The sequence below is a fragment of the Ostrea edulis genome, chromosome 2 (assembly GCF_947568905.1).
Source record: "Ostrea edulis chromosome 2, xbOstEdul1.1, whole genome shotgun sequence".
NCBI classification, from domain to species: Eukaryota; Metazoa; Mollusca; class Bivalvia; order Ostreida; family Ostreidae; genus Ostrea; species Ostrea edulis.
The window spans coordinates 73,636,404-73,653,885 of record NC_079165.1 but is presented as its reverse complement, the minus strand read 5'-3'; the positions used below and the strand labels follow the sequence as shown (position 1 = coordinate 73,653,885).

General features: G+C 33.7%; 1 protein-coding gene across 5 annotated transcripts in view; it reads right to left on the bottom strand.

Annotated features, from left to right (window-relative positions):
* The window catches only part of LOC125678912 (epidermal growth factor receptor-like), a 57,016-nt gene that overhangs the window by 26,198 nt on the left and 13,336 nt on the right, over positions 1 to 17,482 (bottom strand). The window contains exon 1 of one of the 5 annotated variants that reach the window (XM_048917717.2): positions 3,900 to 4,038. The exons of the other annotated variants lie outside the window; for them this stretch is intronic. Coding sequence (XP_048773674.2) covers positions 3,900 to 3,903 — 4 coding nt within the window. The 5' untranslated portion in view covers positions 3,904 to 4,038. Of the gene's footprint in view, positions 1 to 3,899; positions 4,039 to 17,482 lie in introns of those variants that run through there. 5 annotated transcript variants of the gene reach the window in all.

The following is a 17,482-nucleotide window of genomic DNA, read 5'->3' as shown; positions in this document are numbered from 1 at the left end:
TTAATTAGTGATTAAATTGTTTTCTTCTGAACTGAACTTCCAACCTGTTTATATTTAGGTTCAGAAACAACGCAATTCATTAAAAGCCACAACTAATTAAACAAACAGTAGCTTCCCCAAGTCCTGCGTCATCAGTCTCAACCCACTCCTGATCTGATATTTATGCTACATTAGGCATTGTATTTAATTGTCAATGTTTGAATTCTTTACTAACACATATGTTTTGTTTATCAAAAGTTGCACTCTTTAAACATTACAAGTGTTTAACTGAGGTCTGTAAAACAAAGTAATACAAACCTTTGATATTCAATTAAAAATATCACACACCAAGAACAAAGAAAAACTGAGATCAGCATCACTACTACAAGTAATCATGATTTTCTTTTATTCTAGCATGCCCATTCAAAATCATATTATGATATTTAATATTGTTACAAAACATTCACAAGCAATGAATTTATTCGATATGAACTCTAGATAAGAAATCTCCCCCTATGAATCTTGTTTTCCTTACATGAGCGTGGTATTTTGTCAATATGTCAATATCATGGGAAGAGAAATAATCTCATCTCTACAGAGCATCTCATCCTTCATACATTTCAGAACAGGGTTAAATGGACTCAAAATACATGACAAAGATAATAAATTAAATTTTTTGTTCCAGAGATATTTCCTTTTCTTAAGAGTACTTCCCCTGCTGTTTTTGTGATGTCTGTAATGTAATGGCAACTAATTCGATTATCTTCCATCCATTGGAGGAGTTAGTTAATCAAAACTGTGACTTTACTGTTTCCATTCATAGAAGACATCCAACTCAAACTCTGTCAATCCCTTTATTCATTCATATAAAAATGGAATTGCACATAAGGGTACCAAGGAAAACCGAGAATAGAGCTGACTGTGAAATACAGAGATCTGCACTCTTCTGAAGAAGCAGGATGGAGTGTGAAAGAAACTTTATGTTTTCTGGGTAGCTAGATTTACAGAGGCTGAACGACTCTTTTATAGCCCCCTAATGCTTCAAGAGCCTGCTGTAATTTGTGTACTGATACCATAAAAATTGATTTACCCAACCTACAAATCAAACCCAAACAATCCAATCTAGTCAAATTGTTTTCCACAAGTCACAAATATTCTGGAAGCTTAAGTTAAAATCTCAATTAAAAACAATCCTCAACAAAATCTATCTCTATTACAGTTATTTACTCTGACCATGCCAGACTCCTCTTGTCACTTAAATACCTGCATTTTTTTCTTCATAAAAAATGATAAAATTCTGGAAAAACAGCTAGCTTATCTTCATGCAAGCAGTTGCAGGCATTCATGTATTGCACTTTCAGAAATGAAATAAGATCAGGGTGTGTCTTAATGCAGTTTTTGACCATTAAAATGATAGGGAAATTGAAATTGGGAAGCTTCCAAGAAGAAATGTTTAGTAAAGGAAAGATAAATGTCAAATCTTGCTGGGCAAAGCTTGATTGCAAATACACCGTTTTTTTGCCTCCTCTTTCTAGCAGACGGATTAAAGTAGGTTATCACATTAAATCGGGACATACCCAAAAATTGATGTCTCATATCTTTCCAACTTTCCTCTGTAGATAAAATCATACATGAAGAACTCTTCACTGATTAAGAGGAGACTTGATAGAAAAATATGATATTCAATTCCCTCCCTTGGTAATGGCTGATGTTGGACGTGATGAGAATTTATACAGGTTCTCTCTTTTTTTTTTATCCACTAATGATCAGGAAGAGCAACAATTTATGATAGGGGGACCAGCTGCAAGCTTCACACAGATAGAAAATTTATACCATTTCTATGAGTCTTTAATTGGAGGTCACTGTCACGTGACCTTGGGGAAAACTCTGATTGTGACCATGTATTATGAGCTATCTGAAGACTTTTTTTTAATTATTCAACATAACAGATTTTGTCATACCTATAGGACTTCCTTCAACATAAAAAGCAGTTATAATCCAATCTTCATGCAAGAATATCTTTAGATACTAATTAATACATAATGAGTGATGATAGTGGAACACATAATTAATCTCACTTGAAGAACTTATTTTCTATAAAGAAAATCACAAGAAAGTTCTTCTAAATTTACAAGACACATCAGCTATATCATGACATAAGAGATTTTTTAAAAATAATTTTTACCCAGGGTGTGTAACTTGATACAATTGGTTTGTCATGCAAAAATGGTTTAAAACACAGTAACTAACTGTGTAATTTCCTTAGAATGGCTTGTTATTGCTAATTATTGGAAGTAGATAATGGGAAATCTCTGGGCATGGTTATATTTACTTCCTAATGAACATCATCGCCATCCAGCTCGTAAATAGGAGATAACTCTTCCATCATACACCAGTTTATCATCAGGACCACCAGTTCAGCCTACAAAATCTGGGTCAGTATGGAGTTCTCACAAATATCTCGCAAATATTTCACAATTAGAAAGTCACTTACAATTCTCTTATCTGAACATAGAATGTTGTTTTTCATCATCCACTTTCTTGTCTATCAAATTCTGGAGTGATATAATGAAGCATTTGACAGCCAAATGTTTCAAATGGCCCTTGATAAACATTATCAGGTGCCTAACATCACTAAAGTTTGATAAAGTGTTAAAATTCGTATCTTCATCCCTTCCTCAATATAACATTATATACCTCTTGATTAGATAGTGAATTCATAACAGGACAAATGATACAGTACTATCTAGTTTGAATTTCATGAAGTTTGATTTCTCTTAATCAATGTCAAAATTTATAAATACTAAAGTTGTGTGATAATTTATTAGTCAAAGATTAGCCATGACTACTTGACATTCAGGAAGTGGGGCACAAAAAGAGTTCATTGAAGGGGAGCAAACTCACTCCTCTTCTGACCTTCTCCAGCATCGAATAACAGACATACTGACATGGTGGGGAATGCATTGGGAAATGACAGAAGGAGGCAGTTATTCTATTTCTGACTGCAGAAATGATGGAAAGAATCCATCAATGCTGAACAGGCATCAAAATGTTGACAAGTGAAGTGTTTGTCTTAATGAAGAGTTTCTACACCTTACTTATCAGACAAACTGTTAACATGTACCTGATTTTTATCAGCATTTATCACCTTTGAAAATCATCTTCTACAGGCTTGTATGCTTACCAGATGTATCGAGACATTGTAAAACAAACACTTTCCACATTCAATTTTGAAATAGTAGTAATACATGTAAACTATCAGATTGTCAAATTGAACTGAATGTTCTGTTTTGACAAAGGCCCTCCCCCCTCCCCTTCATGCATTTGTTACAAATAGAAATCAGTTATTACAATTACGCCAACAGTTATCAAATTAAGTTAAATTTCCTGATAATCCTTCAAATGCTTATGGCCATGTGCACAGATCAAATCTACCAGTGGGTTGCTCTTTCCATTATCGAACAAATCCCTTAGCTACATGAATTTGCTGGAATGCAACAAATTGTATATAAAATATTTTTTCTTTAAGATACATTATATATCTAAGATATGATATACCACCAATCCTATACAGGAATTCAATCCTTAAGTTAGAGATCTTTGAGAATTTAGGTAATTTTGTATTTGTCAAAGAATGCATCAGATTTTCTTAATATTTAATTTCCAAACAGCATGGGGTCTGCTGCAGATGTTCACAGCTTCAGATAGTCAAGGATGAACAGATGAAGATCTTTTAATGTTTTCACAGGTGCCTGTCTGTCAGGCATAGAATGGGGCTGCTACAGTGCTGTCAGGCCATTTCTTCATCTTTCTTTTTAAAAAAAGAGGTTCTACATCTTTTACCAACTAAATCAGATTTATGGTTTTCTTGGAAATAACAATGTTTATATTGTGTGCATGCATTGAACTGATAGGCTTACCCATTGCTATTCTTTCAGTATGAGGCAGTGATGCAACAAAACTGATTAGACTTTGCACCTGTCAACATTTATCACTTTACAAACTGTAATCAAAATTGTACATCAAAGTCAGGAAACAGCATCATCGATGATGTTCAAGTATGTAAAACATCTTAGTATATATCTACTCCTATTTTCTGTCATATTAAGATAAAATGATGACAATGTATTATCAGAGTTTCATTCCTTTTGGCAGAGAGTATTTGGATGTACCACTTGAACCTTCTTAAGAGCATTTTGCACTCTGTGATCCGCAAATATTACATCAGAAGCAAACGTCAACAAACTAGAAAAAAATCCAAAAACTGACAATTTCCAAGATGAGTCTTGTTGCATCCAGATGATGAGGATTTCTTCAAGGTGATTCAGGTCTTCATCCGAATTTCCCTCCATGAAAACTTCCTTCAGTTGAGTCAGAATTTCCAGTCTGGCATCATTCATTCTAGACACCTTTCCCAAACAAATTTCTGTTTGGCTTATCAAAAAGTGTGCAATACAAATACAGCAGGAGTGGTCATGCAGGTTGAATATATAACATAATAGCCTCATCTCAGGTTTTTACACTATGGCACACTAAAAAAACAAGTCAAAATGCACTTCTTTCTCTTTCTTAAGAATGTGTTGCTGAAAAGATAGTCTATCGTGTAATTTTGAAAACCTCTAAATTGTGTCATTCTTCAGTTTGGAAAGGTTTATTCAACAGGCTTAAGAAAAGCAAAATGTAAATGCTATATTACAAAAAGATTTTAAAAAGTTTACTTAAAAATACAAAAACGGAAACCCAAATTTCATGGCCAGGAATATTTCTCACAATTACACATTTCCTTCAGAAAGAAATTTAAGTCCTGTGTGATTGAATTTAAACCTGCAATTCATGTACATTTCAATTTCTTTTTAACTTCAGAAATTGAAGATGAAATTTCAAACTATGTAATGTCTTTTGGATATCATTTTTTGTCCATTAAAATCCTCCAAGTAGGGATGTAATCAGAGTGCTTTAACACTAGATGAAAATGAAGATACTTTGTCACATATGTTTTCATAATAAAAATAATTCCTTTGATAGTAAACAATAGCAATGCTCACACTGCAAAATTCGCCCATCCAATATACTCAGTAAAAAGGGGGTTCTGCTAGTTTTCACTTCCCTTACGGAAATTACATACAGAAAGTATACTAGGCTCCGATATTAATTCCTCCGATATTGGAGTGTCAATAAAAAGTTGGCTCTTTTAAAAATGACTTTGTTCAATAATGAATTGAAGAACGACTTCACTGTAATAAAGAATAACCCAAGAGCCAAAATTACTACTAACTTCTCAAAGTATACTTGGCACCAAAGGCATGGGGAACATGTATACCAAGCCTGATGACCTTAAGTCTTGCCAAATACTGTTTTACCATCCTCTCACTATGTGCAATGAGTATATCAGGTTTGATTATCCTAGCCTTACATCCTCCCTACAGCTGATGGATGAACAGACAAAGAAAAATACTGCACTATACCATAATATAACCTCAAATCCAATGGTCCTAGCCTTATTAGTAACTCATATTTTCTATCTGTTTTGTGTCCACAAAATTGTAAGTTTGACCTTGAAAGCAATAGTCTTCTTCCTCTAATCATCAGAAATGCATACAAAGTCTGGTGATTCTAGTCTTATGAAGCACATTCTACTTTTATTTGACCAACAAGACAGAGGCATAGACTGAGAGACACACACTCCACCATACCTTACTAATGACATTTCTATAACAGGCATATAAACCGATGCAGAAAAGCACGCATGCTTTAATGGTAAACTATATCAGAAAAATTATTATTTCACAAACAAAGATTTTACAATTGATCCACCATCTTAAAAAGATATGAAACACTGCTGTTAACATACTCAACAGAAATCTTATACACACACAGGAGAAACTATTTGATGGGAGTTCCCTGCAACTGTTTCATGATAAAGTAAAACAGTAGTGCTTTATTTATGTTTTCATACTGCAGGGATACAAGACTCTGTTGATAGCACTCATGAAACTCAAAGGAGGCCAAATTCATGATCAACCATAAATGTCACCCATGCTGAGTGAGCACAATATGACATTGTAGGTGGGTTGAATTCATTTTGACATTAGACACGTGCTGAAACCTCAATGGAATTCCCCTGACCTTTTCCTGCTATTCCTCACACAAATCCCTCTTTGAGGCAGTGGTTCATATGATAAAAGAAAATGGCGTTGCAAGATGGCTGGGTGTTACACACAAGACCTTTTATATGGATATCTAAACCTGATATAAAAGATGCATAATGGGTAGAGAGACACAGACAGTATAGTTGGAAAGCATTACTATCTAGTTGTCTGTTTTGGTAAATCTAAAGAGAGATGAAGATCTCCACAGACAGGTGATAGTTATTCCTTACTACAAGATGTTTTAGATAAACCACAGAAACTTGTCCATCATCCAAGACAATTTCAGAAACTTAAAACATCAAAACACCATCAGAGGGATATACCAACCATTTCTGAAACAATTTACAAACATAGTCCTTTGTCAATATATACTGATAACACCAAATTACAAATCTATTCACATTATATGATGATGTGAAAATTCTTTAGCAAAAGTAACTCATTTGAAATACAAAACTTTTACGTTAAAATTGTAGGGATGTGAGATTTTACCGATATATCGTGATAATTCGTCCCACAATATGTATCACAATACAGCAGAGAGAAAAACCGGTATTCTTGGCCATTTTATATATATTAATTTCAGAAAAATTATATTGATGCGTTAGATTTTAAATTAACTGTTACAGGAAGTAACAAAAAATACCAAGATGACGTCTGAACATGATAAAACGTTACACTTTTCTAGTCACAGGTTGTGTGTTATTTGATTATCATTTGATCTGATTTTTTTCTTATTTGTTTTATTACAGTTACATGTAGATATCTACTTTATATACAAAATGTTTAAAATAAAACTGAATTTGGCTTGTTTTTTTTTCTTTTGTTGCGCTTTAATTAACACCAAAGCAGTAATGAAAATAATAGAGATATTGCAATATTATCATATTACGAAAAAAAAATTTGTCATATATCGCAATACAAAATTTTTGGCAATACCCATCCCTAATAAATTGTACATTCTTGCCATTACATCAGATGATGCTGCAGATTTCTTATTTTATGCGAGTTACTTAATATGGCAATTTAAATACTCATGTACGTCAAATCATGTGAACATGAATTTGCGTGTCATCTGTTGATCAAGAATCTTACATTATTTTATCAACAGAAAATTTAAAAGCGAGTAATTCTATTTCATGAGTGAGTCTCGCGAAATTACGGGAAAATAAATTCCTTGTGTATTATTTGGAATCTACAGTACTAACATGCAAATTGTATACTGTATATCATTTACCCTCTCCCTATATCATACCGGAGCTGGAATAATGAATCTCTAATCCTGAGAGAGAAATTTTTAAATTTGCTAGAGAGAGAGAGAGAGAGAGAGAGAGAGAGAGAGAGAGAGAGAGAGAGACCTTCTAATGTGACAGTTCATTTAAGATATAAATTTCATTTTTCAAAACATGAGGGTATAACTGCAGTGCTTCATGCCAGCATACTTTTCATGAAGCGTGTTAAGGTCCTGTGATACCATGGTAGAAATGGCACGTAGAACATTGAACCTGTACACCCGAATCATTTGCAACATTACTGGTTTTCAAGAAGTCTTACATCATAACATATTGCAGTAGCCATGCAGGATGAGCCAGTTCTGCAGCATTAGGGCTGTTCTATATATAACAGTTAGATGGGTACATTACTCAGCCACAGAAGCAGCACATCTATCACTAACAGAGTCAATTAACACAAATTACTCTACGTGTTAAAGGCAGGAAGAAGGTGGAACACTTCGACCTATCATTATCATCCCACTCCGTTACACCCAAAGCATGCATATTTCAAAAACTTGATCTTTTGAGGGGGAAACCATAGGTATACTACCAAAATATCTGTGCATGAACTTAAAGCTTATTAGTAATATAGATCTACATACAATGTTCTCCCTTCAAATTCATTTCCCCGAGCAACATCAATCACACAATTGTATATCTAAAATTCACTTATATTATCATACAGTACTATAACAGGTTAATGGGTAGAAATTTTCCGAGTCACAGATCACATAACTCTGATGTGATTCTAATTTTACTTGACTAGCATCTGAAGGATGGGCATCCCAACTTGCCCACAGTAATTGACATTATCTATTAAAGCAATCAAATATACAATCTGACATGTGTAATAATAACCATGGTCAAGCCCTCCAACATAGTATTATTATCATGTGGCACACACATTATTCATTCATAAATTCATGGCAAACAGGTCACACAGAGAGCTAAGGGGTAACAAGTATTGATCCCAGATAGTCCTCTTAATCAGAAGTCCATCTACCACAGGCCTACACATCTAGTCCACCTCTACTGGAAACAGGATAATCAAAGGTTTACTTTCTTTCACTGTGGAATCATCAATTGGTCAATGAATCAATCAAAGAAAATGATGCCATGGAAAAAAAAAGATTCTTGGGACTTTTCCTGAAAATCAGCTGCAACCAAATTTATGCCCTTAGCAACCGGTGCTTTGCTTATTTAGTCTAAGGATGACAAATTGACCCGATTATAATTGGGGATTTGCTAACAATTAGAAAACCTTATGGTAACAGCACAGCACTTATCCATTCTAAGATGAAGTAGACTCAGCTCATTAATATAAACAATGCTTCATGTAAACTTCACATTATCAATTCATCAAATACAGAACCTGTCTCCAAATAATCAACAAATCTATTGATTATTGAATGTTATGAAAATTATCTTTTATCTTACAACACTACCACGCAAGATGAACGAGATGAAATGAAATGCATATCTTGATGACAGCTATTTGCAAAATCATTGTCATCCCAAAACTTACTAGTATAATCCTTATTATTTCATGCAGTATTACCAACTAAAATTTTGAACCTTCTAATATGGTGGGTGAACTTCGTCATCTTAAGTGCAAAGCAAGACTATTGATGCCATTCTATCAGTTGGCACCCTTAACGACTGAGGTCTCAGATATCCATTTATTTCAGATATCCATTTATTAAGAGATTGACATATATAAGAGGAATTCAAATAGCTATTTGGATCCCCTTTTTCTGAGCTGAATATACAAAATGACATAATGTGGAACATAACACCAATCTTGCAGATTTTACAATACTCAATTCTAAGTAGGAAGCATTTGGGAAGCAGAGAACTATCTAGCTTTTCAGCAGTAAGTGGATCTGTTCCAGCTTGTTCATTAGTCGTCTCAGTCATTAAATATTGAAACAACTCTTCATGGACTCTTGTTTCTTACTCCCGTTCCCAATTAATGCTTTTCAGCCAAATGGATGTTTAAAGAAGACAAAAAAGCATTCATTATCTCATACAGTGCAAAATTAAGGATGGCAAATGGCCAATAAAAACTTCACATATTACTTGTGTCTTCTTCAATCTCAGTCTCAAATGAATTTCTTTGCCATCTTAAAAATCTTTTAAACCTTATTAGTACATACATGGTTTTAAATACAAAGTTAACTATATATGGGATTCGAAGACACAACTCCATCACAAATGTGGGAAGCTTTAAAACATGGGGGAATAAGCTTTAATGTGATCGGCACTGTTTACTGTCTGCTACATTAACAAATTACTCCCATCACTGCAACAGAGATTTGTCTCATTAACAGCAATCAATCAATCCGGTTTTGATGCTTCAAATTGATTTGTAATTGAAAACAGCAAACATTTTCTTGAAAATGTTGTTTGAAAAAAGCTAGTCTCAGAATATCTACAGTTTAACTTTTCATAAGTAAACTCATGGATAAGAACTATTTCAAAGAAAAAGAAGTCGATAGAAGTGCAAAATTTGGCTCCTGGTATACAGTTTGCTACAGGTTTGTGTTTAATATGGCTATAGGGAGAGACAACAAAATCACAGGATCTGTGGCTCATTACCAAATGCTAACAACCACCTATAGCTGCGCCAATCATTGAAGAGAAACAGCAAGCTCCAGCCAAACAACCTGTCAGTGAGCCCCTCAAAATGAGCTATCCATAACAATAAGCAATCATCACTTTTCTTTTATGGACAACATACACTTTACTTTTTATGTCAGAGAAATAAGAATACTGAGATATTAAACCATCTTTAACCAGCAAAGTGTATCGTTTGACAATTATGGTCCTGGCAGAAAGACAATATTTCTTATCAAGAATACATTTAAAGTAGCAAATTCCACAAACTGCACTTTAAACCATTTTGAGTTAATTATGAAATATATAGATGCATGCTAGTCAACATGGAACATGAAAAGTTTAAAGTTAAATGGGTTTTGTTTTACACAAATACTCTTCAGGCTGAGATAGTTAATAATTTTTTTAAAGGTACATCATATACCAAAAATTAAAGATTTCCAAAACACAATTTTTAAAAATGATCTTCAAAATTTAAATACTGATTTTCCATATTATGTAACTGAGGCCTAGCTACTAGTTAAAAGATCTGAAGGTTTTTTGATGCTATCAGAAGTTTAAACGACTTTTGAATTCATTCCAACTGTGTGGGTATATAACTCCCTCCAAATATAAGGCAATGGCAATGTGAGAAAATATCATGATATTTCTCCTCTACATGACAGTAAAAGTATCTGTGACATCTTAAAAGTTAATTGCATGACATGGAACTTGTTCATGGACTTCAAAGTGCAATGACTAGAAGCCTGAGCTTGCCTTCTGTCATGAATTGGTGATCTCTAAGATACTTCAGTTGAGAAATTTTCCGATCTGTTTTTGTAACTTGGAGGTTTATGGTATTTGTGGTCAAGCCTCTTGGTTATGTAACACTAAAGTCACCAACTCTGGAGGGGATGATTAAACTTGGGTAATTCATATACAATAGAACAGCGGTGAACAAGAACAGGTACTTCTACCAGTCCAGAGTATTTGTTACTGTCGCCCACAGGATTATTTCCTGAATAAATCCTGTGTGTCCAGTGATGATTATACACACAAATCCATGTGCACCGAAATACGTAAAACAACTTTAGTTTAATTTCCTTCATTTCTGAGTTTCACTAGAACTCACTCAGAGACAACTCAGTAACATAAGATTGTGAATGTACATGTTCATGTTTAATCTGTGTCTGACCCAACAGGCAATATATATATATATATATATATATATATATATACATATATATACACACACACACACACCTGTAAAGATACCAATCAGAATTATTGTTTTTAATAAGCAGCACAATGTACATGTAATCATTTTACATTTGAACTTCCTTTCCTTGAACAAAATCTACACATTTGTTTAAGTTGCAGAAATTATCTATTTAACATAATCAATGAAATACAAAGATTGGAAACAAGGAAAGCTTCATGGTATGGCTCTAGAAATGATTTACTGTGCAGGTTTGATAGATGCTCTATAAACAAGTTGATCATATTCATTTTACTTGCACAAGCTAGGTCAATAGCTGAAGTGATCCTAGTATGGAACACTGCTATCAAAAAGCAAGGTCTCTGCCACACATTAAATCACATTTTTTTCTTTGACACATCTTGTACATAAAAAGTCAGTCAACACCATTCTGTCCTCTGCCACCTATCTTTTATTGCAGGATACCCTTCATAAATCTGGGACCATATTACAGCCTGCATTCAAGCATGCACTGTTAAGAGAAATTAAATCGGGGTAGATCAACAAAACACTCTCACCCTGTTTAGACAGACACACACGTACTGTACTTGCACTTGGCAAACAGACATACATGTATAGCAAAAAATGCTCTTGATCAAAAGTACAGATTATGTAAACCAAATTCAATATCCTGAAATTTGAACACAGATAATATTTTTGTTTTCTTATTTGATCAATATATAATGCACTAGAAGATAGAAGTTTTGACTGTGGTTTTATAGAAGAAATACTGGATGGGTTCTCAACCATAAAACTGCCAGCTGGGATACCTGTACTGAATTTTATGTCCAAATTAGCCACCGATGTTTAAAATGTTCCTCCCAAATTCTCAGTGACCTAAACTTCGTGTACATGCAGATGCATATAAAAAGGCCTTGAATACCTGGAGAGCATGTACATTATGCAAATCAATGCCCTTCTGACACCTTTTGACATTACTTGTACAAGAATACTATTACCCTTTTCCATTTGCTTGAATAGTAAGTGTTCAGTCTGAAAGTTTTCTCAGGAAAGCTAAATTTTAAACCTGTGGGATTGTCAATGGTCTACACACAAAATCAAGAAATGAAGTAAATTCCCTTGCATGAGCACTACATTTAAACAAATATTTAATTTGATAGGTAAAGAGTGGCTTTTGTAAAAGTAGAAACTGTGGTCTGTCTCAGAATTTTCTCCCCCAGTAAACTAACAGAATTAATTTACACCTTGTAAAAATACAGGCATGTTATCACAGTACAATGAGTATAATACCATCACCATGCTAAGAATAACAAAGCAATTAGACTTGAATTGTGAATCATCCATCCTCAACACGTTTAACACATACATACATGTAGTTAAAAGTTTTAATTGATTTAAACATGTTTTTAACCGATGTTACACCTCCATTTCAAGAAGACGTGAGTGCAGACTGGTCGCCAAAACTATGTCCTTTGATCACTATCAACAAAGACTTCACCAAATGTTAAACATCCTCCATTAAACTAATCCCTGTGCCAAAACATGGGAGTAATATATGCACACAAGAACTATTCATCTATTGAGCAACATGACATCCAGCACAGATAAAGAGAAAAGAAATTATAAATCTATATCACTGACACATTTTTTGTCACATTCTAGTGTGAGTCTTCATAATTTTCCAGGTGATTTATCATAATAGACCCTTCAAATGACCAAAACAATTAGACAAATACTCTTGGGAATGACCATTAGACAAGCTCTTAAGACATTATACATTTCAGATGACCTTAACACAATTCATTATGTATGTCTTCTTGAGATCCTTGATGACTTATCAAAATGATCCGAGTATACAAACTCATGAAAACAAGCTATGGAGAATCAAGCTATGATACAAATAGGCAATGATGAAAAAACAAGCAATGAAGAAACAAGCAATGATGACAAAGGTTTATAATTTACGAATGGCACCCCCAAGTTTGTGGTCACTTTCATAGAGCAAGAATAGGATTTCAGTGTAAGGAAGTATAATATGCCCCCTCATATTAAACAACAATACAACCTCCACCCTATAACCCCCCTATAATGTTAAAAATCACACCTGGATCTGGTAATGTGACAAGGAGTCATTGCTGGGGTTTATCATCCCAAACCTGGTCAGATATTAACTCCTTCATGGTGCCAGCCCTACTAGTTTAAATGATCCAATCTGTGTATTAGATTTCTGAGTGTCAAATAAGTTTCAACAAACACTTTTCATCACGCAATATTGTGGAAATATATTTGAGTGATCAAGAGATGATGGATCAGCGACAAAATTAAGATAGTTCGAGGTCTTTTTTAATGGAGTCACAAGGGAAATCTGCTCTCAGAAAATCATTGTAAATAAATGATTAAAAACATTTCAATTGCTAGACTTAATTATTACGACTATTTGGTGATATATATGATAAATGCAGTGCTAGAAACTTGTCTTTTTCCTGTCTGTTTACTTTCAATACATAACAACTGAATGGATTCATTTAGAATCCACATGATCTATTACTACTTTAGCACTTTTTTGGGGGCAATTTGGCAACTGCTACATACTCACAGACAACAGAAAATAGTAGCCGTGACCCAAGTTCATTCACTTACATTCTGAAGTGCAGAAAAGACGTACCAATCTACATTCAAAAGGGCAAGAAAAGCTAACAGAAAACAATCTTTGCAGTACCCAATAACATACACATGCTATTTCTGACAATGGTTTATGATGCTACATGAAAAGCTAACTAATAACCTTGTGGGTACCCAATTACACGTGCTATTTCTAACAGTGTTTTTATGATGCACAATACCAGCCTCATTCTCATCTGGTAATCACACACATACAATGATAGGAAAATTGCAAGTGCCCAAGAGCCTTGTAAGAAATGTTCAGTTTGGCTGCAATGTTAATTTTAAAGGATTTGAAGAGTACATGAATACACCAGCAGGACCACAGGACTCTTTGAAATGACAGAAACCCAGGGTCTTGTAGCTTAAACTGCAACCATTATCGCTAATTGCAAGAGGTAAACCTTAGGTCCACTTCAAAAAAACGACGACTGAATTTTTTAAAACTGTAAATAAACAGTTCTAAAGAAAGAGTTTCAAGAGGATTTGATCTGAAATTCGGCAAGGATTTAAAACTAAACAGACACTTGCAAAAGTAATTCCTTATTAATCTCTTCAGAGAACTGAGCAGTAAATACTTCAGAACAACAAAGGCTTTAGGGACCTCTGCACAGGGTCTGTTACATTTTCTTTCCTAGAATGTATATAAAACTACCATGTTGAAGAATCGGTCATCAACTGCAACCTGCAGAGATTTGTCAGGATTTTAAATCTGTGACAAAGCAGCATATTCAGATGTCACCAGATCATTAGCATTCTCTTCTGAACTTTCATTGACAACAAAACACTTTTGAAGGTACATAATATTTTAAAATTTGAAGATGATTATGCTTTTACAGCCAACAGAATAATTCAATTGAAAGTAAAGGAAACTTGATAAATTAGATTACTGGATAACTCAATTGCATTTAGAACTCTTCTGATAGCCATCTTTTAGCCTCGTAGGCAAGACGAAGCTTTATAATACTGACAGTCACCACAAATTCTTCTAGAATGATACAAGCTGGACCCTGAAGGCACCTCTCTATAAAATCCCAAGAACTCCGTCTAAACTGTAAAGTAAGCATGTCAACAGGAAAATTCCCAACAAAAATATGTTCCCTATTGACATTCATAAACAATTAAGTGCTTTAATTTTTTTGACAAAAGGAATTTTTCAAAATACCCCAAGGTATTTAATATTTAATTTTGCACTTATCCTAAACAGCAAGATTTACTATAACATTGACTGACATCTGGACCCCCTTTTCTTTTCAGTATCTGAGTATACAAAATCTACACTTTGTTTTAAGCAAGGCCTGTTTCAAGATGTACGTGTGCTACTGTATACTGTGTGTGTTTTGACTGCCAATGTTAAATATTTAGACAGGCATGATGTAGGTCAAAGATAACACTTTTAGAAACAACCTTTCCAAATGCATTATTTAACACATATATATGGGTCACATAGAAATGTATTTGGCTTGAAAACATTTCACAGATAACTAAAATTAAACTATTAACACACAACACAAAAGTGTGTTTTTTTCTTTTGACCCACATCTCTGTGCACTGATATGCTGCAAGACTGTGCATATAAAGGTGTAACACAATTACAGAAATGTAAAGAGGATGGTTTGTGATGGACATTTTTGTAAAAATACAGGAAGCAGGCTTTGAATCTGACATGGTCAGAATCAGGTTATTTTTAAATCTACTAACAAATAAACCATTCTAAACATGTCAACGTGTAATGAATTCCCATGAGTTATGCATAGGTGTTCATAATTTACGCAGCTTCTTCCCCCTACTGATATGTGCATAATTTGATTGGAAATAAGATAGCTCATCTGCAAATGCGTTGTTACGTAATGCATTTTGGTTTTGATATAATAGACCAATTTTTCCGTAAGATCAGGTGGGTTTAACTAGGTAACAATTCTGATGATGCAGAACATTATCTCTCTTACAGCAATCAAACTTTTTTAACTTAATATAATTTTTTGTTCCAATTATTTACATAGATTATAACCAATTTTGCATGGCAGGGGACTTTTTTTGTAAAGCCCAACAAAATCATGATAGGACATGCATCCATCAAACTCGACTCTTTAATTACCTCCATATTTAAAACTGTATTTTATATAAATCATATTAAGTTCCTCTTGGCATGAGAAACGAATAATCAATGCGAGATTATCTTCAATTATATGGATGTGTTGACATATTTAAAAGATTTTACTTGACTTGTCCTTCAAAGGCTGTTCACTAACTAGCATGTTGAGTAAAAGCTGAACTTCCCAATCTTACTTGAACTCATTTGTCATATTGAAATCCTTAGAAATGTTATCCAAATGAAGGCTCAATTTTATGAAAATCAATACCTGTTAAATGATTTCTTGGGCAGTAAATGCACAATAGAGTGACATTAGTTTTTCAAACAGCAATTCTATGATTTCTAAAGATATCAGGCAATGTTTAAGGCAAGACCAGAGATTATAAATTTTTCACAAAAAGATACGGGTTATTATTGGCATCCTGATCTAACTAGGTCTTCTAAATGTTCAATGCAGAGAAGGTCATAAAGAAAACTTAAGACCTATTAAACTGTCTTCATTTTCTTACGCCTTAGTACATGGAAACCATATTGACTCTAAACTTTTATAACTGGTCAAATTCCCTTTTCAAGATATGCAGAAAAATAGAAATTTTAAACTTCAGCTAACAGGACAACAAAAGAAAATATGTCCCTGGCCTACTTAAGGGTTTATATTTTTTACTACTGTGTAATCATTAAACTTCATAATCTTATTATTTCTTTATAAAAAGAATTTTAGTCCAATTTTTCAAACAAAACAAATTGAGGATCTTCCAAGAAAACAAACTATTAAAAAAAAAGAGGCTTTTGTAAAAGGTTATGTAACCCATCTTACAATGCACTCCTCCATTTGTTCTTCCATTTTCTTATTTCTCTCAAATAAGTACTGCATTCACCTATCTACCTGTTCTGTGGTAAATTATTCTATATTCCAGGCCAGGAATGACGTAAGGTTGCAGACAACAGGTTTATGATTTAATATTTCCTTGTTGTTTACTTACCTGAAAAACAAAAAAAGTCATTTTATACTTAGCACCAGGAAATTCTATTTTTTTTTTAAAAACAAAATCAAAATTTATTTAGTTCTTAGTTAACAGAATTGGATTGGTTTAATGAGGCTATTCAAACAAAATAAAAAATAAAAAACCTGTTCACCAAATGCTACATTAAAAAGAGCAATAATTTTTTTTACAGGAAAATAAATCAGCTGTAGACGCCTGGTAATTTGTTAAAACCCTCTTCTTGGTCTGTTTATTTTCTTGGGAGGGTTAATAATTATCCAATAACCAGCATAGATCACCCATCTACACAATTTCTGTCAACAGAACACCATTGTAAGGAAGACCCTGCCTATAATGATTCTGATAGTTTCTGACATTTTGAAAGAAATTTATTCCTCACTTCAATCTAGCAAAGCCTTAACCAATAAGATGAAAACACCAGAGTGCTTTCATTCAAACTCATAATTGTCAGCTGTTTTCGTGTCATCTCACTTCACCAGATACCTCCCACAACTAGCTACATATCC